Genomic DNA, 26,533 nt, shown 5'->3' on the forward strand with positions numbered 1-26,533 from the left:
GACTGCGAGTGGCGCTCTTCATTCAGAATGAACGTAGTTAAATGTTGAACAGAAAAACAAACAAACAAAAAAAGGTAAGATACAAGATACAAACATTACATTGTATGCATTAACAAGCCTTTTTATTAAGAATCCTAAATTGTATCTAGGTACGATTTTAGATCCTTTACAGAGAGGTCAAAAAGCGGTTTCCTCTTCATTGTTTTATTCTTTGCCAGAAAAAGAAAAATTTTGATTAGAAATGTTTTTGATCATGCACACAGACATTTTTGGTGTTACGTAAAGCGCTCCTCTATTTTACTACATTTCCACTGGTTATCTAGCATACCGCCCCCTGTGTTTTCTGAGAATATTACAGCAACGTCAGCGAGAAGTTTAAACGCCTACAGCGCTTCAGGCCTTTGCGCCCTCAGCAGAGCCCTGCACGACACCCCGGCGCCCGAATAAATGGGAAGTGTCTGCAGGTGTGTGATGCCAGCTCCTTTTTCTCTTGGCTTAGTGGATGAACTGGATCACTGGGTTCTTTCAGCCTGGGGCCAATTAGAAGCAGACAGGCTGTCGCTTACGTTACAGGTTCTGGATGTCTGGAGGTTCCCCACTTTGGATCCAAAACGGAGTAGAAAAAAGGGCTTAAAGAAAGCTACTATCAGATGCTTTAAGGGTTCTGACGGTACTAAAATGTCAAACTCAATACCAATACCAAGAAAAAATACATGATACCATTTTTGAAACAGCGGCAACATTTTTTTTAAGACATGGAGTCCTTTCTAGTTGAGAGAAAAACAACTACAATGTGACAAAATTTAAACTTTAATTAGGGCAAAACCCTTGTTTAGAAACACTACACGCGTTAATATCCTTTAGGGAGTATGTACCTTTGATTCAGTTGTGCAATTATTTTTATTTATTCTAATTACTTATCTATGGTGTGCCACTGTGCTTAAAGTTGTTTCTCAATTTGATGTTGAGACAAATACAATTTACTACTGAAAAAAGAATTATTCTATACTAAAAGAAATAGTTTAACAACATGGATCTGACGCATAAAATTTTTTCATAAAGTCTAAATGAGGATCTGGTCCATGCAGTATTGAACAGCAGCCCTGTACAATTCCTGTCTTTCTGGTAGTTTTGAAGACATCATGAGGGTCTGATAAACCAGTCAGAGTAGTCAAGCCATGTCATGCCACACAATCCAATGATAAAAAACGAATTTATGAATTTTTCTAAACTACCTTTAGAGAAAACAAACATTAAACTCATGACTAACTAGTACTAAACGACTACATGCATAAATAATTATTATTATTTAAACCTTAGAGGTGAAACTTATCACATCTCTTGGCAGGGTACACTTACAAAAAGTAAGATTGTGTATTATTCAGTTTGAAAATCGGGGGATGCAACATGCGTAAAAGAGGTCATTTAGACTTGACCCTAAATGTTTGCCAAGGACATTTTGATAAGATCTGTAGGTGAAAGATCAAATCTGAGGTTTTTGTGTGTTCTACATTTTAAAATAGATTAAAAATAATCTACAAACTATCAGACTTAGTGGCTTTTTGTCTCAGACGTTATGAAGGTTTAAAGCTCAAAACCCAAAGAAATATCTGCAATGATGACAGCCCTGTTTTCTCTTTAACTTGTAATTAATTTGCCTTGGTCAACTGTAGACTGATGACCCTCAGAGATACTGAATGAATAGAGACAAAACTAAAAGTTATTTCTCCAAGCAATTTCCTGCACCTACGTTGCCATCAGACTGCCAACCTGGCCACAATCTTCATTCTCACCACTAAACGATGACGTTTGTTGATGCTGCTCTCACCTCTTTATTAAAATAAACATTGGATTTTAAATTGGCTGCAGTTGAGGACCATGAGTTGTCATCCAAACATCTATTTTCTGTGGAAAGCTGGCTGGCCAGAAGATGACAGAAAGACCTGAGGGCCAGAAGTGTGATTGAAATAGAGCTAATTGTCAACAAACACTCCAGGTGGATCTGACGTGATCCAAAAACAGAAAACAAGTGGAGGAGAACCTCAAACCTATTGTTACGTAAGGTGAAGGATATATGATACTGTGGGCCAGTTTCTCTTTAAAAAAGAGAAGAAAATGTATGGCCTGATTTACCTTACTTTGCTCATTTACCATCTTACTCAGACTATTTCAGAGTCAACCATGTCAGGGTCTTGTCATTCAGTAGATTTCTGACTTCTGCAGCAGCCTCAGACCAGAACCGATCAATGCGCTGCAGATTTATGCTTTTCAGGGTCATAAACAACTACAGCTGTTTGTCTTGAGAACTGTGTTTGACACTCAGATGTATCAGCGAGGAAAATATGACCAATTGAAAAGTAACGAGGCCTCATACCTTCAGGTTTTAGCTGCATTTAGGAAATCACCTGGGATACCCCCAGATGATCACGACTGTTATAAATCCTGCTCCGTTCTCCAACTCAAAGAAACTAAGCAGTCTCTGATTTCTCCTGGGTTGCAGCGGTGCTCTGTCTCAGCCAAGCAGCGAGGCTAACAGGGACACGTAACGCATTGCCCCCATTTTTTTCCCTGCCTTTCAAAGCAACCCAACACCCCTGACACCAAACTCAACCCCAGCAGCTCTGGATGGCCAAGCAAAACACATGGCATCTGTGTGAGAAGGGCGCCAGCTTCACAGCGACTGCCAGGCAGTCAGCTGAGGTCCCCCACCACACAAGAAAACGTGTGTGTGTGTGTGTGCAGGTAGGGATGTGTGTAGGGTTTGGGTTTGCTGGACCTGGAACAGGTGGGAATGTGACAAAGACAGTGGGAGGAAGTGTTGGAATAGGAACTTGATATACAGGCAGTGACAGACAGCTCAGTCTGGACACTGGAAACATTTATAACTTAATATCTATGTGGTTAACCACTCTGATGTGGGTTTACTTCAGGTATGTCATTTTATTCGGTACCTCTGTCTGTTCCCTGTTGGGTGACTTCCTTCTCTGGCGGACGTTTTTTGTATGTCAGAGGCCAAGGCTGGTGCCAAGAGCCTGATGGATGGGGTTCAAGGGGTCACAGACTTCAGCTGTTGTTGGCCACATTACAACCCAGTGAGCTATGCTGCTTGTAACCTGAGTGAGCTGTTTTTTTTTCTGGTAGCTTTCATTGTTAAAACAGTAGGACAGCTCAGATTTCAGATGCACCTTGCACTCTATATAGGACAGTCGCCTTTTGCAACTGTCTCAGATTGGAAGGAAACATCAGTTTTCCAATCTTGCCCTATCTTTTATGGATTTAGTTCTGGACTTTGACTAGGCAGTTCTAGCACATGAATATGCTTTGATCTAAACCCTTCTATTATAGCTCTGACTCCAAGGATTGACCTGTATTTGGGTCCATTCACCTTCTCATGAGCTCTGACCAGCTTGGCTGTCCCTACTAAAGAAGAGCAGCCGCACAGCATGATGCTGCCACCACCAGTTAATTCATTCTCGCATATACACAGCATTTTGCTTGTTGGCCAGAAAGTTCACTTGGTTTTATGTGATTAGAGCACCTTCTTCCCGTTTGCTGTGTCCCTACATGGGGATTAGTACCGATTCACATAAAATCAAACAATAACACGTTTCGGTACCTAAACGCATCATTGTGACACTGAGGGAGTGGAAGACTGGCCGATTTTCCATGCCGGACATGAAACACAGCATTGCACGCACAAGAGCCTATTGACGTAGCCACTGGTACCGTCAACAAAGCATGGCTGATAGAAAGCGCTCGAAAGTATAGCTCCACCTTTCAAAATGTGGTGCAGATTACGCTCGCTCCAATATTTGTGATGCAATGTGCAAGGCCAGCAGCGGGAATACTTCTAATCTAAGGAAGCACCTGCAGCGTTTCCTATACCACTATATAAGGGGGGCGCTCGCCCGCCAACCAGACCGCCCGCCCCCCAAGAGGATCACGGCTTGTAGTAATAGTATGTTTTAACAGTAAATGTCATTTGTTTTAATAGATCAAGTCTCCCGTGTCGTCGCTACTCTACTTTCTACGGCCAAACTTGACAAAGGTTGGACGAAAACACACTCCTCATACTGTCACCAACGCTGACACACTGAGTTACGTGCGCTCACACTCAGGTGAACACAAGCTCCTGGCAGTGGACAGAAAACCATACCGCTAAAACCTAGAAAGCAGGCAAGAATATCTTTGGTTTTAAAACGCTAAATTTAGAGTTGATGGCATCACTTTCTCTCCTGCGAGCAGCAGCAGGGCTAACTCTGTAGCCCAAATGTTTCATGCCCTGCCCCTGGCACGCAGCTAAAGTCCAGTCACCACCCAATAAAAGTTTTTGACCTGGCTTGGCTGTCGGAGGTGAAATTATCCCTCTGGATCTATAAGACTGAGCTTGGTAATTAAATACATACATGATAGAGAAAAGAAAGAGAGACAGATAAAAGATCTGATAAAGAGACAGAACACGGAGAGTAAGATATAGACATAATATATAAATACAGTAGGTAGAAGATAAACATTTCAGAGTTTTTTGATTTTTTTTCCATAAGAACGTTCTGTCGAATATGTAGACAGCTTAAACAGGCTGCCCAGCCATTTATATATTCTTCTGAGTGTGTGTATAAACACTGACCTGGTTAAGCACAAGATTTTTGTCAAGGCTGAAGACACAATTTTGGTCAGCCTCAGATCTCCGGCTACAACTCTTGCATTCAGCGCCTGCATCTGTTCGCGACTCGTCGTCTGCAACCAGCAACATGGCTGGGTTTTAATTTGTGCATTACACTGCGTAGTCGGTTAAGGGTTTTAATGTTGAAGAAATGTTTGAAACAAGTGAGATGCTACAATACAAACAGCTGGATGTTGTTTTGATATATTCATTAAAGTTTATATATTGAGAAATAAATATGTTCAATTCCAAAGTTTTGAGATTTTATTATAAAACAAATTAATATTTATTACAACATAAACAGACACAAAAGTACCGAAACCTGGTACTGTTGAGTACTGGTATCGATCCCCAGGTACCGAGTATCGGTACCGTATCGGTTCAAATGTCAAAAAGTACCCATCCCTATCCCTACATGGCTTGTGGAAACTATCAATGTCTTTCTTCTTGCCACTTTGCTGACTTTAGACCAGATTTTTGCAGCACATGTCAAAAGCTTCTCCTACCTGAGCTTTGGATATCTGCAGCTCCTCCAGAATTCTCATGAGCCTTTCGGTTGCTTCTCTGATTAAGGCTCTTTCTTCTTGGCCTGTTGATGCAGTTGTGCCATAATTTTTGGATTGTATTTAGGGGTATCAGAGTAAAAGGGGACACAATACAGGCCACATTTTTATTTGTAAAAACATTTTAAAACCATTTGTCCTTTTTCTCCTTCTGAATTGTTTAATACTGTGTCGGTTAATCAAATATAATTCCCATAAAATACATTTAAACTTGTGGTTATACTATCACAAAATGTGGAAAAAGTTTAAGGTGTTCGAATACTTTTTCACAGATCTGTGCTTCCAGTTTGGGTTATTCCAATTGCTTGCTCCCATCTCTTAGCTGCAGCCTCCCAGGGGTGATGTCCCAGTACTGGCACAAAGAATCAAACACATTAACATTTCCAACAAAGGATTTTTACACAATCTGGGATCTCAGGAGTACAGTGACCCTACCTGGAGAAGGAAAAGCCCTTTTTTCTCTCCAGAATGGGACGTATGAACATCTCATTGTTGCCATTACAATGTCATCAGCTCTAAAACGGGCTGTTGTGCGAGGAGCATGTTGTCATGGCGATGGCCAGCGTACAAAAGAAGACGGCTGGTGGCTCAGGCTGCGCTGTGTGGGGGCGAACAGCGACTCAGCCAGAGAGCGGCGTCGCTTTAAGGATAAATACGGCCCAAATTAACGCTGCCGCTGTATCAACTCTGCTGCAGAGGGAGAAAGGAAAGAGACACAGAGTCAAAGTGGATGTTTTAAACACGCCGCTAGGTGAAACCGAGCAAGAAAATTGCAGTGGATATGAAATTATTTCCAATATCAGCCGGAGTGTGGAAATTCAATTTCACAGTCCATGAACAATATCAAACAAACACACTGGCTGAAAGCACACACACCAGCTTGAGTGATACTGTATCAAAAGGCTACACAGCAGACATAAACGCGAATGAGGTGGGTGAAGGGCAGGCTAACAGCTAATGGTAATCCATTTTTGGTCCAATTTCCATATTCAGGCCATTTGAACTCCACATTAGCCACCAGCTACTCCCATTGCATCCCCCAGATAGGAAAAAGGAGAAGTGGACCAGCTTCCTAATGAACTGCATAATTAAATAAAGATCTCTGCTCATCCTACTCTGACTAAACTTGAGACTGCGATGCCTTAATGAGGGCTGAATTGAAACAAATGGCAGCAGGTGAAGGACAAAAGGACAGCAGAGTAATACAGTGGAATGTGCCTTTAATGAAGAGGCTGGGAAAAAAAGGGAGGAGAACAGATCGAGGTCAAAGTGGACGATCACACTCTGGTATATGCTGCATGCTCACCCAAGCATGCTCAGTCTTTTTAGGGAGTTGTGCCGGAAACAGATAACTGCTTCAGCTTTCCACTTTGCCCTCGTAGGAGCACGGCTTTTTGATTGACACATGCTAACAAGCCAAGGTGTTCAACAAGGGTGCTGGCAGAATGGATAATGCTAGGAGAACCTAACCAGGGAATTCTCCCACAAGCCACGAATCCCAACAACCGACCGGGGAAGAGCAGGTGCAACAGATCTCCAAAAAAAGTAGGCTTATGAAGTGTCAAATTAATTCATGCAGCATCAAGAATAATAGAAAAAGTCACACAGGAAACCTCGACTACTGGAAGACTCTTGCAGGGAGCTGATAAATGGAAATATGTCCGTCAGCAAATCAGCAGCCCTTACCTGCCAGACTGAGTGTGTCCTGTGATTCAAACGACTAATTCCTTCAGGATGACCATAACAAAGAAAATGGCTTGCAAAGGAATTCATAACATCTGAACTTTTTCACATGACACACAAACTTAATTTCAGGTGATAAACCAATACAAAGTAGAGCCTATCTGTTAGTTAAAATAGCAAGAATGGCTGTTTTTTCAAAGTATTTTGAAAATTTTAATTCTGGAAAGTGTGGCATGCATTTGTATTAAACACCCTGAACCATAAAACAACATTATGGTTCTGTGGCTATTCTACAAAAGCCAGATTTCTGGACTGCATGAGTAATGTTTGGTAATTCACCGACCTGAGCTTTGAATCTCTGCAGCTCCTCCAGAGTGTCCCTGGTCCTCTTGGCTGCTTCTCAGGATAGTTAACTTTGTTAGGAGCTTCACCACAACATTTTTCCTGATCCCTCCCTGTGTGTTTTGTTCCTAGGTCTTTATGATGCTGTTTGCTCATTTATGTTCTCTAAGAAACCTCTGAGAACGTCAGAGAACAGCTGGATTTATACCGAGGTTAAAAAACACAGAGGTGTACTCCATTTACCACTGAGGTGAACTGGCTGGACTGAAATGTGGAAAAGTTCAAGGATGAAAACAGTCTTAGTAAGATGCACCCAGATTGTGGCTAATTAGATGAACTGTGGATGGAGGAGTGGTTTTAGTAAGATGGCTGTTGCAGCCGAGCAGTCCTGACAGTGAGTTTCAAAGGTTTTGTTTAATGGACGTTAAGTGCAATTAATACTCCAATATTAAGTTGCTGCTGTTTATTATCTTTAACAGCAAACTGACCACAAGCAATTGAAGGAGGCCGTTCACTGCAGAGTTGTTTAAGTACAGTAAAGAGCCAGTGAAGGAAACATTAAGTGCTCCAAGTTGTGTTGGCCTCAGCATGAATGAGAAGGCCCCAGGCCTTACAGACCACTTACTGCTGGACTCTGGGAACTGAAGCTTTAAAAAGGAGTTTCAATTTAAACACATTTCAATTACTCTGGGTTAGAAGGCCTTTCATCCGAGAACAGTTCTTGAGTGTGGATGTGTGTTATTAAATCATGCAGTTTGCTAAACTCTACTGGGAGTTTAACTGTATTTTTTTTAGTCAAGTCAAATGTGACTGAACTTGTTATACGGAAACACTTAAGTTGGGTTTGGCATAAAGCAAATGGTATGTGGAAATGTATCTTGCATGCACTGTTAAGTTAGGTGGGGTATCTATGATGCTGTGGGCCTGTTTGGCTTCCAAATAACATGAGTCTCATTAGATTATATGACAGCATCAACTTTTGGAAATATCAGGTTTTAGATGAAGTTATTTTGGCATTTGTGACTCCGGTGAACCAATGTGAGAGACTTTATCTGCAAATGGAGAAAACATGGAACAGTAGTAAATGTTCTCAGGAGAATCTGGCCTACCACATTGACTCAACCGGGATGTTGGAGACGAACCCCAAACAACATCTACCCATCTCACATTTTCCAAAAACATCTTGATGATCCCCAAAAATGTTTAGAAAAACTTTCTGTGCACTGATAGAAGAACAGCATGTTGACAATTGAACATGGTGGTGGTAGTGTGATGGTCTGGGCCTTTGTTACCTGGCTGACATAATGACGCCACGAATAACTCCCTCTGAAAATCCTGAAGGGGAATGTCAGACCATCAGTTTGCAATCCTAAGCTCAAGCACACAAGTTATGCAGCAGGAGAATGATCCAAAACACACCAGCAAGTATACCTCTGAATGGCTCAAAAACACAAAATGAAGGTCTTGGGGGTGGCTTAGTCAAAGTCTAGACTAAAGTCTGTTTGAGATTGTTTGGTGTGACCTTCAACAAGATGCTCATGCTCCAAAACCCTGAAAAGTGGATGAATTAAAATAATCTTGCTGAGTGGGCCAAAATCCTTCCAGCTTGATGCGAGAAACTCAACCAGTTTTTACAAACAATTCATGGCAGCTGTTTCAGAGTGGGCTACAACCAGTTATTAGGTTCAAGGGACTTCTTTGTGTATTTCTCCTCTTGTTTAGTTCAATAATTGAAGATGGTATGGAGACTAACTCCACACAGTAAGGACCCTGCCGCTGCGTCATTTTTAGGGACCATCAGGCCTTTGTTTAATCAAAGCTTGTTCTCGCTACACCAGCCCTGTTGCTGGGAAAGAGGATCTCCGGGTTTTCCCCCTGGACTAATGTTGATCTTGGATGGTTATTTGTTTTTGCTTGGTTCAAACTATCAGCATGATATTTCCTTGGGTTTGTCATCACAGGATAATGAGCAGACAGTTGCTTTTTCCTTTTGTTTACCGAGCTTCTGTCTATTTTCGTGCATGAAAAACATTGTATCGTTTCCATTGATACCAGCAGACATCTGTAACTAGGGATTTGTTTATTGGTTGGTGAGACTGACGGTAAAGTGTCTGGTTCTAAACAATGTGACTGATTTAAAGTTACTCTGTTTCGTCTCTTGTCAGAGGAAGGTCAAGTCAATGCAGAGACCCGACTGATCAGCATATATGCCTCTTCCCTTCCAGCCCTGCTGCTAATTAAACATTAACTGATTGAAAAAATCCTCTCCACACACAATTATGCACCATATCAAGTCTAATTTCACCAATCATGGCCATCTTTACTTACCGAGAGCAAATTGGGTATTAATCATCTTCTAGTGGAGATTTTCCTGCCTCTAATTGTTGGAGATGACTCAGTCATTATCAGGAGGCTGGCTACTCTTATCAGTCATCTCACGGGGTAAATTTATCTGGAGATTGAGCTTGCAGAAATTCAACTTAACAACGTAATGAATTTTTAAAAAGTGATGACTCATGGCGCCATTTGACAGCACATTTCAAATATTCATATCCTGGTAAAACGGGAACAGAATGAAAAGAGGCTGAAAATCTCAAAATTTATTGCAAAGTACTTGTAGAAAAAAATCTCTTAATTGACAATATTTAATTCATACCATATGTTAAACATTTGTCAGTGCAACTAATTTCAGATTTGATAAGTTAAAGAGGAAAAGCTTCATTTTAATTCATTACCGGTGGCGTAGCTTATAACAGTAAAGTTTGTGCAGATCGAGATTTATTTACTTTATTAGGAAAAAACACGAAAATATCACAATTAAATTTATCTCAACAAACGGTAACCACATCCACTTAATCAAAGGCAAAATGACAAAAGGAGAAAAATAACCCAGCTTGTTATCAGGAAGTAAAAGAAGTTCGATCGGCAAAATATCAAGGCCTAAAAGACACAAGAAGTTCCTGTTTCTCTGGTGTATAATCGAGCTGGACAAGGTCATCCCTCTTTATTGCCTTTAGTTTGATCCATCTGGACAAAATACAGTGCTTTCATTGCTAGGATTTACTTCATTTTATACATCTATTTGGCAGCTTGTTTATTGTAAATATTTGTGCAATTTAATCTCATTTCATTCCGCATTTTAAAATTTGACTCATTGTGAACCTTGGCAATACTGGAATATGCATAATATCTCCACCATAAACAATATATATGTTAATATTTATATACAGTTAAATGTAAATCTTTGCAAAGACCCCGGGTGTTAGACTTTACTTTGTCACTACTGGCTTCATTTTACACTGCACCTATCATGGGGTCCTTCCGCCTCGGTTCGGGTTGTCTTTCATCCCCATAACGGTAGCCGTCAGGGCTGGCGTAGCGCCCCCTATCCACGGGGTACCTATCTGGGCTGGTGTATCGGGCAGGGCTAGCCTGCCTGTAGCCGTCTCCTCTCCCTACTGTGGGCTCGTAGTACTGCCGCCCTCTGCGGCCTGCGGTCGGAGATGGAGGGATGTCCTGTCTCAGAGCTGCACGGTGTTGCTGCGCGGTTGGTTGGTAACGTTGATTAGTTGCCACCTGCTGAGACTGGTTGGATGACTGGGGGAGTGGCAAACGGCTGGGGTTACTGGAAACTGGAGGGCCTTGGTAGTGACTGGGGTAGGGGATTGGCTCCCTGGGAACAGGCCTGGAGTGTGTGGGATAATCATACGGATCCCTCCTGAAAGATAAAGAAAACAGTGGGGTGTATCAACGTGCTGTAGGACGGATGAACATTATTAGTAAAGATTCACACAGTTCAACGTACTGGTATCAAAAAGTTAATTCAGTACACACTTGCTACTGGTCTGAACTGGTTTGGAGTGGACAGCTTCCTCCTGTTCAGTTTATGCGGTGAGGCTTTGGCCTTGGCAGGATCGAGGTGTCAGGGGGACGTGGATGGAGAGATGCCAAGAGATAACGGCAAATACCTTGGTAAGCACATATGAGGTTGTGTGTGTGTGTGGGGGAATGTGTGTGTCCCAGGGGTGTGCAGTAACAAGGCAGCCAGCTGGAAGTCTCCGGTTCCCTGCCCACTAGCTGTGGGTGATTAGGGGCTAAACCCCTGGGTAAGGCGACACGGGGGGCTTCCGAACGATGGTGGGAGAGAAAGAGAAGCAAGAGAGGAGAAGAAGCTCCTCACCTTTCATTATTGCTCAAATGTTTTCCATCTTATGCTATGTTTCCAGGGCTGAGTGATAAGACTTATAAGCGTAAAGATCTGAACAAGTTCCTGGCCTCATTTAAGTCACGTTAAATGAGGCCAGTCATGATAACCTGAGGTCTTAATGAGGGTTTTCTGGCATATTTTAGTCAAAAACAGGATTGAAGAACCACACAGCTTTTATACAGCCCATCTTTACAGCCTCTTTCTCTGTGGTTGTAGAGGTCAGGGAAACGAAATCTACTATTTCTCTACGGTTTGTGAGGAGGTTGTACACAACTTAAAAGTTTACATCAGCGTTCAAAGGTTTCACTAAAGTCTGATAAAGCACTTTGAGGCAGCACATTATTAGTAAATCATCACATTGCAATAATACTGAATATAGCAACGAAGATATCAGATACAATTAGGACACCTTTTCCACCCTACTCTTTCCTCTCCATCATCAGTGTCCCCACGAGCTTCAGGATCGTCACTGTGATCGATGTGGGCATAAAGGACACTGAAAGTCCATCAAAGTGGCCAACAATTACTATAAAATACGGTTTGAATGCATCACACCTGAAATATTAAAGCCTAACAAATGTCTTACACACATTAATATTAGTTTGACTCAAAGTTAGAGTTGCTAGAGACAAGATTTATTTCATTCTGAACTGGAAAATTAACATACTTTACCCCTAATAATTTACACTAACAGGCCACTTCATTCGGCACAGCTTTTTTAGTGCTGGATTGGACATCCTTTGGCCTTCAGAGGACCGAAGCAAATTGTGATGTGGCGGCGCAGGCAGAGTAAATCCTGGGTTAGAAGGAAATGCCTGGCTATGGATAATATTCCCACTCCAGGATATGAAACAGCTCTTCTTTCTAGGAATCTGGCCGAATTTATTAGTTCTCCAAAACTTTGACAACCCAGGGTTCAGACCAGGAAGCAGGGTCGTAGTTTAATACACCTCTCTGCAGCTTCTGTACTGCTACCCACCCATTACCCTATTAAGACATTGTCTCGCCCATGGCCAAAATTGAATAGATTAAAAAATAATCTAGGAGGAAATCAGGAAAATCTCATAAACAATAAACACAACTCAGACCGAAAAGAAAAATAAAACAATTAAATGTGGCTTACTGAACATAAGATCTCTCTCTTCGAAGACATTGCTAGTTAGTGACCTGATTTGTGACAATCAGATTGATTTATTTTGCCTCAGAGAAACCTGGCTGCAGTAAGAGGATTATGTTACTATAAATGAGTCAACTCCTACTAATTATTTAAATTTTCACATTCCTCGAAATACTGGGCGAGGAGGAGGAGTAGCAACCATCTTTCAGTCTGATTTATTGATCAGTCCCAAACCAATCAATAGCTACATGGGTTGGACAATGAAACTGAAACACCTGTTTTAAATGAAGATAGTTATTATAGTGGGGGATTTTAACATTCATGTTGACACTGAAAGTGATAGCCTAAATATAGCTTTTAATGCTATCTTAGACTCAATTGGCTTTGCTCAAAATATTAACACACCTACCCACCTTTGTCTTCATTCTCTGGACCTTGTGCTGACATATGGCATTGAGTGTAAAGACATAACAATATTTTCTCATAACCCTGTCCTGTCTGATGTTATGTTAGACCCAATCCCAACCAAATTATTTAAGGAAGTGTTCCCTCTGATTTCCAGCCCCATTTTAGATATGATTAATCTATCTTTAGTAAATGGATATGTACCACAAGCTTTTAAGTTAGCTGTAATTAAACCTTTACCTAAAAAACCTTCGTTTGATCGAGATGACTTGAAAAATTACAGACATATATCCAATCTTCCATTCTTATCTAAAATTCTTGAGAAAATAGTTGCTAATCAAATGTGTGAGCATTTACACAGCAATGACCTGTTTGAAGAGTTTCAGTCAGGCTTCAGAGCTCATCATAGCACTGAAACAGCTCTGCTGAAAGTCACTAATGATATTCTTATGGCCTCAGATAATGGACTTGTGTCTGTTCTGGTTCTGTTAGATCTCAGTGCTGCATTTGATACAATCGACCATAATATTCTCTTAAAAAGGCTGGAATATGCTGTAGGGATCAGGGGAACAGCGCTAGGCTGGTTTAAATCTTATCTGTCTGACAGATTGCAGTTTGTTCATGTAAATGATAAATCATCTTTAAACTCCAGGGTTAATTTTGGAGGACCACAGGGTTCAGTACTTGGGCCAATTCTCTTTACTATATATATGCTTCCAATAGGTCAAATTATCAGGCAGCATAGGATAAATTTTCACTGTTACGCTGATGATACTCAGCTTTACTTATCCATAAATCCTGATGAGCCCAACCAGTTAGATAGACTACAAGCATGTCTTGAAGATATAAAAACTTGGATGACTTAAAATTTTTTTCTTCTAAATTCAGACAAGACAGAAGTTGTCGTCTTTGGACCGGAGTCTTTAAAAAAGAAACTGCTTAGCCAATCACTTAACCTGGATGGCATTAAATTGACCTCCGGTAATAAAGTAAAAACCCTTGGTGTTACTTTTGACCAGGACATGTCCTTTAAATCCCATATTAAACAGGTTTCTAGGATTTCCTTCTTTCATCTCCGGAACATTGCCAAAATTAGAAATATCCTATCTAGAAGTGACGCTGAAAAACTAGTCCATGCATTTGTTACTTCAAGGCTGGACTATTGTAATTCGTTACTATCAGGATGTCCACAAAATGCAGTTAAAAGCCTTCAGCTGATTCAGAATGCTACAGCAAGAGTTCTGATGAAAATTAAAAAGAGAGATCATATCTCTCCTATTTTAGCTTCCCTTCATTGGCTCCCTGTTAAATTTAGAATATAATTTAAAATTCTCCTCCTCACATATAAAGCCCTTAATGATCTAGCTCCATCATACATCAGAGATCTGATTGTTCCATATGTTCCTAACAGGGCACTTCGTTCTCTGACTGCAGGTTTACTGGTAGTTCCTAGAGTCTCTAGAAGTAGAATGGGAGGCAGATCCTTTAGTTATCAGGCTCCTCTCCTGTGGAACCAACTCCCGGTTTTAGTCCGTGAGGCAGACACCCTGTCTACTTTTAAGGCTAGGCTTAAAACTTTCCTTTTTGATAAAGCTTATAGTTAGAGTGGCTTAGGTTATTAGGGAGGGAGCCTTCCTCCCTCCCTGTTGGATGGAGTAAGGGGGAGTCAGGTTTAGCCTAAATCGGCTCAGTTATGGTTGAGGTGCAAACATACCCTCCATTTCTGCTACCTGTATGACCCCTTCTCTTTTCCAATGGTTATAATCAGTCTGACAGAGAGAAGTATCCCAATCCTTGTGGTTTTTAGTATAACAATGACCATCAGTGGGACCCTTTGTGGGGTTCCTTGAGACGACATTGTTGTAAATAAGCGCCGTTTAACAAAATAATCTGAACTGAAACTATGTGTAGTTATGCTGCTATAGGCTTAGGCTGCTGGAGGACATAATGACCACTTTCACTCTCTGCTACATTCTCACACTACTCTCCAATTTGGCATTATTTGCTGTTATTTCAGCTTTTAACTTTGTTCTCTCTTTTCTCTTCCTAGAAGCTACACCTGGCCTGGCTCTGTGTCTACCTGTGACACCTTTCTGGAGAGGGGAATCGTCCAAACTTCTGCTGTCAACTTAATACTCACCCTCTACAGATGATCCACAAAGCCCTGTCTTTCAGTGTTTAACCCTTTCCCTCTCCTAGACATGGCAATTGACTGAACATTACTGTGACTAACTGTGTGCTCTCTTTCAGACTCTAACCTTGAAAACTGGCTCAGAGTTTATCTGTTCTTTCTTTCTAGGTGAAACGACTAAAGGAGCTACATCCATTAACATTTACTTTTCCTTCCCATAGAAAGTACTCCTGGATCAGTACTTCTGTGTTCTTTTTGTGTCTCTGCTCTGTTCTCTCAAACCACAGTCAGTCGTGGCAGATGGCCGCTCACACTGAGCCTGGTTCTGCTGGAGGTTTCTTCCTGTTAAAAGGGAGTTTTTCCTCTCCACTGTCGCTACATGCATGCTCAGTATGAGGGATTGCTGCAAGGTCAACGCCAGTGACTGTCCACTGTCTCTACATGCTCATCCAGGAGGAGGGAATGCTGCAAGTCTCTGACTGGATGCAATCTGCTGGGTTTCCTTAGATAGAAAAACTTTGTATCCAATTTGAATAAATAACCAACTCTGACTGCACTGTTCAATGGTTAGGATTAACTGGAATGTATGAACCTGACTGTTGTGAAGTGCCTTGACTGACTGACTGACTTGGATTAAATAAAAGGGATGGGTTGTTACTGTGTCGTTAATAGTTATAAATGAAAAAAATGATAATGGTGATTGGAATGAGTCATTCTGTAATGGTAAAGAATAATAAACTCTAGTTGATTTTGCTTGAAAACCGGGAAAACTGGTTGTATTTCAGTTTGTTACCATTGCTGTTCAAACTATTTTTCCCCCCGCTGTTGGTTTGATGATAGAGTTGATAAGTTGTTTCAAAATATGGCTGAATGCACTTATTGCATAATGTTAACCAAAACAGCTGTGTATCTAAATTTAAGTGGTGTAGTGGCGTAGCGGATTTGGTAATAGGTACTCTTTATTTTTTATAAATCTTGTTTTTTATACTAAATACCACAAGAAATCTTCAGTCCATATCACTCATGCCTACAGGATACCCATCAGCAACAAAGAAACCACACAACAGATTTAGCCGCCGACTTCTCCCTTTAACAATGGCTCCTACTGTAGTTATTATACAGAAGCCTTCAGCTTAGCTTCTCCCTTGTTCTGTAATTGTATCCCTACGTCTCCCCCGTCCGGTCCCTCGAGTCGAGCTCAGCACCTGTTGACCGGCCAATTAAAATGAGTCACTCAGCACAGTTTAGGCTGCACACATCTTGGTAAGGAGCGTGTGTCTGCACTCGTGCCTGACAAGACCTTCCCCTGAGGATATTCATGGAGCGAGGCGACGTGTACTTCTGCATGTGTGTGTATAGTGTGTTTGCAGAGACCTGACCACCCATACAGAGAAGCTGGATGGGACTCACAGGTGGTCCCAACAACTAACAGCAATGCCTTGTCCGTCAGCATGCACACATGCACCGCAGAGTGCCGAGATAAGGAATATATTGCTGGAGGAGGGCAGAATGAGGGAACGCTGCAGACAGAACCTTAATATGAAATGAAGATGTGACAGAACAGAAACCGATGTGTAGACTAGTCTGTGTGAAAATAAATTGCTCCTTGGATAGCTCTGTGAAATGAAGCAGAGGGAGCAGCAGTGGAAAGAGCAAGAGAGAAAAAGAGGCGAAGGTCATGCTCCTCATTAATCCAGATTAAATGGTGAAGGCCACCAGGAGAGGCACAGCGAGGGAAAGAGATCTAGATAGACCAGGCTAAAGGAGGGGAACACCTGGGTCCTCAACTTGTCTCAGGGCCACCCAAAAACCCAGAATCCTTCATCTCTCTTCAATCCACTCATTTCTCTCCTCTTTGTGCTCCTTTATTCCCATTAGCACAGTCATTTCTCTCTCTCTCTCTCCCCTTTATGCTCCATTTGTCTCTCCATCATCTCTGCAGCAGCATCTCTTTAATATCTGCACGTTTTCTCATGCATTCACTTAAATGCTTTCATTTTTTTTGCATCTCATCCTTTCTCATCTTCAGCGATGCAGGGAATGTGATAATCTGGTTCAAGCAGTCACACGACAAATGATACATCTCAGTGAGGAGCAACGTTTCCAACACCCATATCTGCTGCACAAACGCAGAGAAAACAGTGCTTCACAACATCTCAATGATGATTCAGTTAGTTCACAACGGCTCAAGTTAGTGGCTAAATGAATTGTCTAGTCAGACAAATTTTCCTTCCAGCTGCAGTATTTAGATTGGTCAGAAAGCATAGAGCCATCCTGCTTTCTATCAAAATGCTTCACTTCCACTTTACAACAATGGGTTACTTTGTGTTGGATTACTGTGTAACCTCCCAACGCTACATGTTGAAGTTTGTGTTTGTAACAGATATGTAAACAGTTTTAAATATACGATACCTCTACAAGGCATTAAATTGATGCATTGATCAGGTGCTGAATTTGTGGCAGAAGAGGGAGACTGTTGATGTGGACAGGGAGAGAAGCTGATGTTTAGGCTATGTTTAGCAGGGGACAGGCAGAGAGAAATGAGACGTCCCCGTCTGTCCCTCTAAGGTCTATATGGAACAACAGAGCAAGGTGTGATGTGAACCACAGGGACCAGCGAGAGTGGAAAGCTGTAATGACACGCTGTCTAATACATCTGACTCGCACTCTGAGAACATCATCACCATATACCACACTCCCAACCACCCTCAGAGAAGGAGTGATAGACTCAAAATTACATTCAGAGCTATGCATGTGGATACGTGTTTGGAGATATACGATTACACACACAGCGGAGAAAGCAAAGTGTGTGAGTGTGCTTATCGGAGTGTGTGTTGCAGTTTGGGCCCAGCTTCCGCCCTGTGACAGTGAGGAATTTGTGCATATGGTGGTTATCCTGCACCTGCCCTAGGAAACGGAAGGAGAAAATTAGTAACCCCACACCCAAACAACCCCTGCCCCTCATTAGGCCCGCTCCCACCACCATACTCCACAAATACCCCCAGTCCTCACCAGCCTTACTTACAACAGCAAGAAAACAACCATGTGTCTCTGTCAGACACATGCAAACTAGGAGGATGTGTATTTTGTATAAAACAGCATGACTGTGTTTGAAGTCCTCCATTTATCCATAAATATAAGTATACTTTCAAATGTTTTCACAATATAATTAAAACATCTGCAGAAGTCTGCACACAGGGGACAGGGGTGAAAAACCAATATTGAATGTTCGTGATTTTTGGGCTCCCAGGCAGCCCTGAATTAAAAAGCAAACATGATTGTGTAGTGGAAATCACTGCATGGGCTCAGGAACACCCCTGTGAACAACTGGCATGGATGCTAAAGCATGAATTCAGGCTACTGCAGTCCCTGTGCCTGAGATAAGAACAGTGTCCTTGATAAATATTAATCAGAACATCAAATAAAAGTGTTAATTACATGCAGTACACTTTTTCATCTAAATGAATGTGACACCAAACTGCTTTTCAAAGTCTAGAAACAAATACGGACATTACAAAACATTTGTGCTTAATTTTAAGTAACAAAATCTAAGTAAATTGGTGTTAAAGTGTTGTAGATATGAGTGACATAGATTTCCCAAGATTTGCGTTATATTTATAAAGACTATGCGCCGCGTTGCTTTTTAAACAGCAGCATTTAGTCTGGTGATTTAGATCATTATTTATACATTTGATTATTTTACATTGTTTTAAACGCTGTATGACAGTTTTTTGTGCACCCTAAACAAATGGTTGCAACACACAGAAATGACAAATGACAATTAAATAGCATTTAATCATTGAATTCATTATAGTTCTGACTATAAAACATGGATGCACAAATGAGCACATCTGCCAATTATATGGTCACCCTTACGCCCACCGCATGCAAAATATATCAACTGCTCAGCAAAAAAAGTACCAGCTGCTGCACCTCACCTCCTTCCTCTCCTACGCACCTTTATCCAGATGCATTTCAGCTTTCAGCTGAAGCTTTTCTGGGTAAACCCTGCCACAATTTGCAGAGACACCAACAGTTTTCCTCCGCATTGGCATGACTACATAATCCAAGTTTCTGGACAATAAACAGTGGAAAACCTTTCCTCTAATCTGAGGAGAATGGTCCTTAAACATTGTGGAAATGTTTAGGATAGTTGATCATACTCATTAGGGTTGGATGCATTTACTAGTCTCCTTAAAATCACAGCAGCGGTGCTCGCACTGTGAAGGCAGAGAGCTGCTGATACAAAACAGGCGTGGAGGAAACCATTACCCACTGTGGCCCCGACCATCGAGACAGCTCTGCTAATCGAAGCAGCCTATGTCAACAACAGCACTGGAAATTGGCTCTCACCTTGGCGTACGTTCTTCATCTAAATGGGCCCCTGTTTACACTGAGCACTATTATATACTGAGCAGCGACGAGGAGTGTTTACAGTATCAGTGGCAGGTAGCAGCAGGGGTTCTGGTTTAGAAAATGACAAGAGATGGGAGCCACCAGTGCAAATAGGAGCTCTGATTTTGTTTTTACACAAACATTTAATGGGTAATAATCTTTTTCCAGTTTTCATCTACTGTTGTGAATACATTTAATGCTTTTAATAAGTATAAATTAAGAGTGTTCTGCCAATAAAGAGTCTAAGCAGTTAAATGAGATTTATTTTTAGGACAGAGCAAAAAAGATGTAATGAAGAGCAGCCGAGGAAAACCAGTTGAGTAAGAGTTGATGACAGAAGCAGATGTAATGTCATTTTGACCACAGTGCCGCGGAAATGTTTTTATTCCTCTTCACCTTTTCCACATTTCCTCACATTACAACCACAAACCTCAAAGCATTTTATAGGGATTTTATTAAATAGACCAACACAGTCTGCCCAAACTGACAGCTTAGTTGGTCACTCCCCAAAATCAGACTTCTATGTTCGACTGTCATAATAAGTCCCATTTACAGTGTGCAACAAGCACATGTAGGGCGGCAGATGAGACAAATATTGAACAACCTGGGCTACATGCAAAGTGCTACTGTATACATGTTGAGAAACTAACACCGCTCTAAACAAGCCATCCATAAGGCAATACCTGGTGATGGTAGCATCACACAGAAGCAATGCGTCTCTTCAGCAGCACCAAGCAGGACCCTCTGAAATCCATTACATGTTTTCTTGAGATGCTGTATTTTCACATGTATGCACTGCTTTGTGTTGGCCTATCACAACAAATCCCCAAAAATACATTGAAGTTTGTGGTTGTAACAGGACACAATGTGGAAAAGGTCAAAGTTTAATAATACTTTTGCAAGGCGCAGTTAACCTGATAATGTCTACCTTAATGATGGCATGCATTAAACACATGAATACTTGTATGAATGCATCAGTAAAATGAGATGTACCTTTTGAAAGGTGGAGGAAAAAGCAGAGCTCTCATGCTATAGAGAGGGGAAAACATTTGTGTCAGAGCTGATTGTGGTAACATATGGGGAATCGTTTGGACTAGATGTTCTCATCTCTTTGTTCAGCTCAGAGTATGTCCAGAGCTTTCCATCTCCTCGTAGAGGAGGAAGACAACATTTGAATTCTTTATTTGTGGACTGAATGTGATGTAGATTTTTATGACAGGTTTTGTATTTCTAACTGAGCTCAGAAGGAGGGCCAAGGCCTCAAAGTGTTTGTCTTTTGTTTTATTTATAAAACACTGATTTCATTTTCCCATACACAGACCCTGGGAGACAAACGGAGACACGGATGGTGAAGAAGAGACTAAGGGAAACGTAAACAGAAGTGACAGAGAAATGCAGTCAGAGGGATTGATGGAATCAGTGAAAAGCAGAGAAAGCAGAGTTAATGTAAACAGGTAGATCCACTGGTGCCTCAGCTGTGCATGTGACAGACCTGCTTTAAGACCTTTCATTTCCTTCTGCTTATTCTATTACATTCTTCTGTGTCTGAGAACAAAGTGTGTTAGCTCAACAAACATTGCTGCTTCTGCCCACAGTTTCATAAAGGGCCACCAAAAACAGTGAAGGGTTAGGACACCTCGTAGGAAATCACACCACCTCAAGAACTCTTTGGCTGCTCATTTATTTTTATTATTTAAACTTTTAAACCACTTATCCAGCATTCTGAGGCAATATAAACCCAAAAACAGCTTCAATATGATGCACTATGAGCTCTTGAGGAATTAAATGACTTGAAGAAATAACTAACTGAGTTGGATGAGTTTAGAGTGAGTCATTGGACAGCTGGACAGCAGCAGGGTGGGGAAACGGCGACGCTGTAAGAAGCAGGACTTTAATAAAGATGGGATGAGAGCACCAACAATATGATTTCTCTGATGACACTGAGAAAATCTTATGAATTCACCAGGAGCTCCAAACAGCACACCAAACAATATTACAGAAGGAAAATGATAACAGATTCCTGCAATAAATGCAGCTGAATACCTGTGCTGGATGGAGCAACACACTTAAACGTAGAAAGTTAGACTGGAGGAGATATAAAAGAAGCATTTAAGGAACTTCATGGCATGAGATCTCATCATGATAAAACTACATTATATATTACAGACGATCCTGTCTGAATCTTTTCTACTTGTTCGGGTCAACACCTATTATAAAACTATTAGGTGGAAGTTCAATAAACTGCTCTGTCTCAGTGCAGTTCATCAAGATGCGTCCAATGTCTCAGTCATAACACACAAAACTCTTAATGTGCAACCCCCTAAAGTATAAGGTATTATTATGAGCCCCAAGGTTTAAGCTTTAGGTTTGAAACCCTGTTGTAAGAAAGCAGTTCATGCGTTGCCCTGTTGCATCATCATAGTCATCTGAAAACTACACTGTTGTAACTCATGATCGAATTAAATCTCAGATTGAGACATTAAATTCAAAACACACTCATCGGCTACTTTATTAGGTACATCTGACATGTATTGGATTTAACCCGGTTTTGCAAAGAATCAACAAGATGTCAGAAACATTTCTTGGAGATTTTGATCAATTTTGACATGATAGCATCGCACAGTTGGTGCACATTTGTCAGCCGGACATCCATGATGCAAATCTACCGTTCCACTACATCCCAAAGGTTCTCTACTGAACTTAGATCTGGTTACAGTGGAGGCCACTGAGGCCAGGGAACTTATAGCAATGTTCAATAAACCATGTTGTCATGTGGGCCCTAGTTATTGGTTCTGGAAGCAGCCATAAGATGATGGTCAACAAGAATGGACATGGTCTGAAGAAAACTCAGGCAGGCTGTGGTGTTTAAACAATGACCCAATGGTACTTAGGAGCCCAAAATATGCCAGCACAAAAAAACCCACAGGATTATATCTCAACCACTATCACCATCCTATACTGTTTATGCAAGGCAGGATGGACCCATAATTCATGTTGCTCGTACCAAATTCTGATCTGACCATCTGAATGTTGCAGATGAAATCGCGACTCATCTGAGCCATCTGTTATTGTCCAGATTTGATGAACCTGTGAGTTGTAGCCTCAGTTTCCTGTTCTAAGCTGACAGAAGTGGCAGTCATTGTGGTCCTGCCTTGGTTTTAATTGGTGGTTATTTTAGCGACTGTTGCCTTCTATCATCTCAGACCAGTATGCCCATTTTCTTCTACCCAACCGATGTTTGACCATTCTCTGCAAACCGTAAAATGATTGTCCTTAATAATTTCAGCAAAACTAGCAGTTTCGGTTTCAGACCAGTTCATCTGGCACCATCAGTGACCCCATGTTCAAAGTCACTTGAACCCCTGTTTTTCCTCGTTCTGATCTTCCCACTGAAATTCAGCAAGTCAACTAGACATGGAGAATGCTGCCACTCTGTGATTGGCTGATTTGTGTTAAGCAACTGAACCGGTGTACCTAATAAAGTGGCCAGTAAGTATACAGATTGGTCAAACCTGAACTGAAAAAAAAAATCTACACAGATTATTGATTATTTAAAACAAAGATGGGGATTTAGAGAAGTGTCTTTTTTATTCTCTGTTTCTACGAGTGTCCAGTATGGATGTAAGTCGTTATATCCTGGTGTGATGAAGCCTCCATAAAGGTTCATGTGCTGGTACGTGTTAGAGAAGCCAAGTGGCTGTAGGCTCGGGAGGAATGTGTTTGAGCTATTCAGGAAGGTCAGATGAGAGCCCTTAAGGGACACTTCTACACATACTTCAGGCCACTCGGCATGCTGCAGAGAATCAAGAAGTTGCCCCTGGTTTTTATAAGGTGGAACAAAGAGGTCTTGATTGGAGCAGAGGATTTCAGTCTCTCCACAAACGATAACCATGAGAGCCTCCTCAGAATGATTGACTATAATCATACATTCACAGAGAGGTGCCAGCTAGAGGTCTTCTCCAAGCTGGTGTTTGTCAGCCTGCTTGACATATGATTTGGATTTCAGTCCAAAGAGGGGTTTTGGTACATGTGTCTGTCCCATGGTTCACATGTGAGAATATCTTCTGTGGTCATCAGTTGCACATTAATCAGCTATGACCAGCAACGTGGTGCCAGCCTGCCCCCTCTAATCCAATCACCTTAGGGGAGTGGGTCAAGGGTTGTTCTGATTGGATAACCAGGGCTTGGGTCACTGCCACCATGACCTGCCTTTTTGAATCGGTAATGATGTTAATATTCTCCACATGGCCTTGTGTTTCTGTGTGCGTCCCAAAGCGTAGAGCCTATCCGGAGGCTGAGCTACACCCCCACGTTAATGGCCGGTGGAGAGTGAGGTAAGAGCCAAAGTAGTACTCTCACCCTCCCTGGGGCGAACCTCTCTGTGTTACCACTTCCAGCTTTTCTTTCCAAATCCTCTCTCCAAGCCTTGAGATTCACTTACTGGCTTGCTGTGCTGTGCAGTAGCCCCAAGAAGCCAGCTTCAGGGTGAGGTTTCTTTCCATCACACCTCGCTACTTTGGAACAAACTACTTCAAGTTTCTTAATTTGAGACGTGGGAATAGCCAGGCCAGGAAGCTGATTTATTGCATCTAGACTTTGGGCTGCAGCAATGTGATGAGAAATATTTTCCAGAAGAATAAAGTAGATAATGGGGCATGCTGTAACCTGCAGGTCTGTTTTTTTTTTTTTTGTTTGTGGGAAAATTAACTCAGGGAAGGTCTATTCCTTGAATAGAATCAGAAGCCTGGGCCATACTTTTCTGCAGTGTGTTACAGCACTGCAATGATCCCAACCACATATCGTGAAAACCATAGAAACAGAAACTTCTTGAAGGAAACTCAGACTTATGTGTCCTTTTTATCAAAAATAACCTCATATATTACTCATTAATCAAAAGATGGCTGAAAATGTTTTTTTTGTTAGCAGAGGGAAAAAGTTGGAGCACCCCAAACCCACGTTCAGCTGTGAGATCTCTGAGGGGTTTCTTGTATGTTCATCCCCTTTCGAGTCACCCCAAAGCATCTATTCCGATACTTTGCGTCCTAAAACATCTGTGGGTTATTATGTTGCAGGGTCTGGTTCTTATTCAGCTAAAATCTGTTTATACAAGCTCTCACGTTTTCCTCAAACACCCTCTGATTCATGGTAAAACTCATGGTTGATTCTATAATGGTAAGTTGACCAGGTCGTTCTGCTTATTATTATTATTATTCCAGAGGTCCTGGTCTATGTTTGGAAACTTCTTCTAGCATCTTGTGGTCTGCTCTCAGGGTAAACTTGCTTGGGCAGCCAGACCTGGGCATGTTGGCAGTAGTTCAGAATGTCCTCCACTTATAGAATATTTTCTCTACAGTGGTGAGACGTCTTTAAATCCCTCATCAGTCTCATAAGCTGCTACAGTCTTCTTTCTGAAGGCCTCAGACAGCTCTTTGGATCTCACTGTGGCGTTAACTCTCACTTCAACAGTCAGGAGTACTAGACTCAATGTCTGAGGTTTAAAGAGAAATGCTTATTCAGGATGTTCTAAAAATGTGCTCCTGTTGTGCTATGACAGCATGTGATTTTAGGATTTTTAAGTGGGAATCAAGTGTCCTACAGGTCCTTCTCAAAATATTAGCATATTGTGATAAAGTTCATTATTTTCCATAATGTCATGATGAAAATTTAACATTCAAATATTTTAGATTTATTGCACACTAACTGAAATATTTCAGGTCTTTTATTGTCTTAATACGGATTATTTTGGCATACAGCTCATGAAAACCCAAAATTCCTATCTCACAAAATTAGCATATCATTAAAAGGGTCTCTAAACGAGCTATGAACCTAATCATCTGAATCAACGAGTTAACTCTAAACACCTGCAAAAGATTCCTGAGGCCTTTAAAACTCCCAGCCTGGTTCATCAAGACTGCCGACCTGACTGCTGTCCAGAAGGTCACTATTGACACCCTCAAGCAAGAGGGTAAGACACAGAAAGAAATTTCTGAACGAATAGGCTGTTCCCAGAGTGCTGTATCAAGGCACCTCAGTGGGAAGTCTGTGGGAAGGAAAAAGTGTGGCAGAAAACGCTGCACAACGAGAAGAGGTGACCGGACCCTGAGGAAGATTGTGGAGAAGGGCCGATTCCAGACCTTGGGGGACCTGCGGAAGCAGTGGACTGAGTCTGGAGTAGAAACATCCAGAGCCACCGTGCACAGGCGTGTGCAGGAAATGGGCTACAGGTGCCGCATTCCCCAGGTCAAGCCACTTTTGAACCAGAAACAGCGGCAGAAGCGCCTGACCTGGGCTACAGAGAAGCAGCACTGGACTGTTGCTCAGTGGTCCAAAGTACTTTTTTCAGATGAAAGCAAATTCTGCATGTCATTCGGAAATCAAGGTGCCAGAGTCTGGAGGAAGACTGGGGAGAAGGAAATGCCAAAATGCCAGAAGTCCAGTGTCAAGTACCCACAGTCAGTGATGGTCTGGGGTGCCGTGTCAGCTGCTGGTGTTGATCCACTGTGTTTTATCAAGGGCAGGGTCAATGCAGCTAGCTATCAGGAGATTTTGGAGCACTTCATGCTTCCATCTGCTGAAAAGCTTTATGGAGATGAAGATTTCATTTTTCAGCACGACCTGGCACCTGCTCACAGTGCCAAAACCACTGGTAAATGGTTTACTGACCATGGTATTACTGTGCTCAATTGGCCTGCCAACTCTCCTGACCTGAACCCCATAGAGAATCTGTGGGATATTGTGAAGAGAACGTTGAGAGATTCAAGACCCAACACTCTGGATGAGCTAAAGGCCGCTATCGAAGCATCCTGGGCCTCCATAAGACCTCAGCAGTGCCACAGGCTGATTGCCTCCATGCCACGCCACATTGAAGCAGTCATTTCTGCCAAAGGATTCCCGACCAAGTATTGAGTGCATAACTGTACATGATTATTTGAAGGTTGACGTTTTTTGTATTAAAAACACTTTTCTTTTATTGGTCGGATGAAATATGCTAATTTTGTGAGATAGGAATTTTGGGTTTTCATGAGCT

At 41.7% G+C, this 26,533-nt stretch overlaps 1 protein-coding gene and 1 long non-coding RNA gene across 4 annotated transcripts in view; one reads left to right on the top strand and one right to left on the bottom strand.

Moving 5' to 3' along the window:
• The window catches only part of LOC124861753, a 92,758-nt gene that overhangs the window by 34,742 nt on the left and 31,483 nt on the right, over positions 1 to 26,533 (top strand). For both annotated transcript variants that reach the window (XR_007036735.1, XR_007036734.1), the window contains exon 2: positions 20,826 to 20,960. This is a non-coding gene — a long non-coding RNA (uncharacterized LOC124861753). The remainder of the gene's footprint in view (positions 1 to 20,825; positions 20,961 to 26,533) is intronic.
• The window catches only part of pard3ba (par-3 family cell polarity regulator beta a), a 178,517-nt gene continuing 161,820 nt past the window's right edge, over positions 9,837 to 26,533 (bottom strand). For both annotated transcript variants that reach the window (XM_047355690.1, XM_047355689.1), the window contains one exon: positions 9,837 to 10,969. In XM_047355690.1, the coding sequence (XP_047211646.1) occupies positions 10,546 to 10,969 (424 nt within the window). In that variant the 3' untranslated portion in view covers positions 9,837 to 10,545. The remainder of the gene's footprint in view (positions 10,970 to 26,533) is intronic.

Source organism: Girardinichthys multiradiatus, chromosome 24 (genome assembly GCF_021462225.1).
Source record: "Girardinichthys multiradiatus isolate DD_20200921_A chromosome 24, DD_fGirMul_XY1, whole genome shotgun sequence".
In the NCBI taxonomy this organism is placed as follows: Eukaryota; Metazoa; Chordata; class Actinopteri; order Cyprinodontiformes; family Goodeidae; genus Girardinichthys; species Girardinichthys multiradiatus.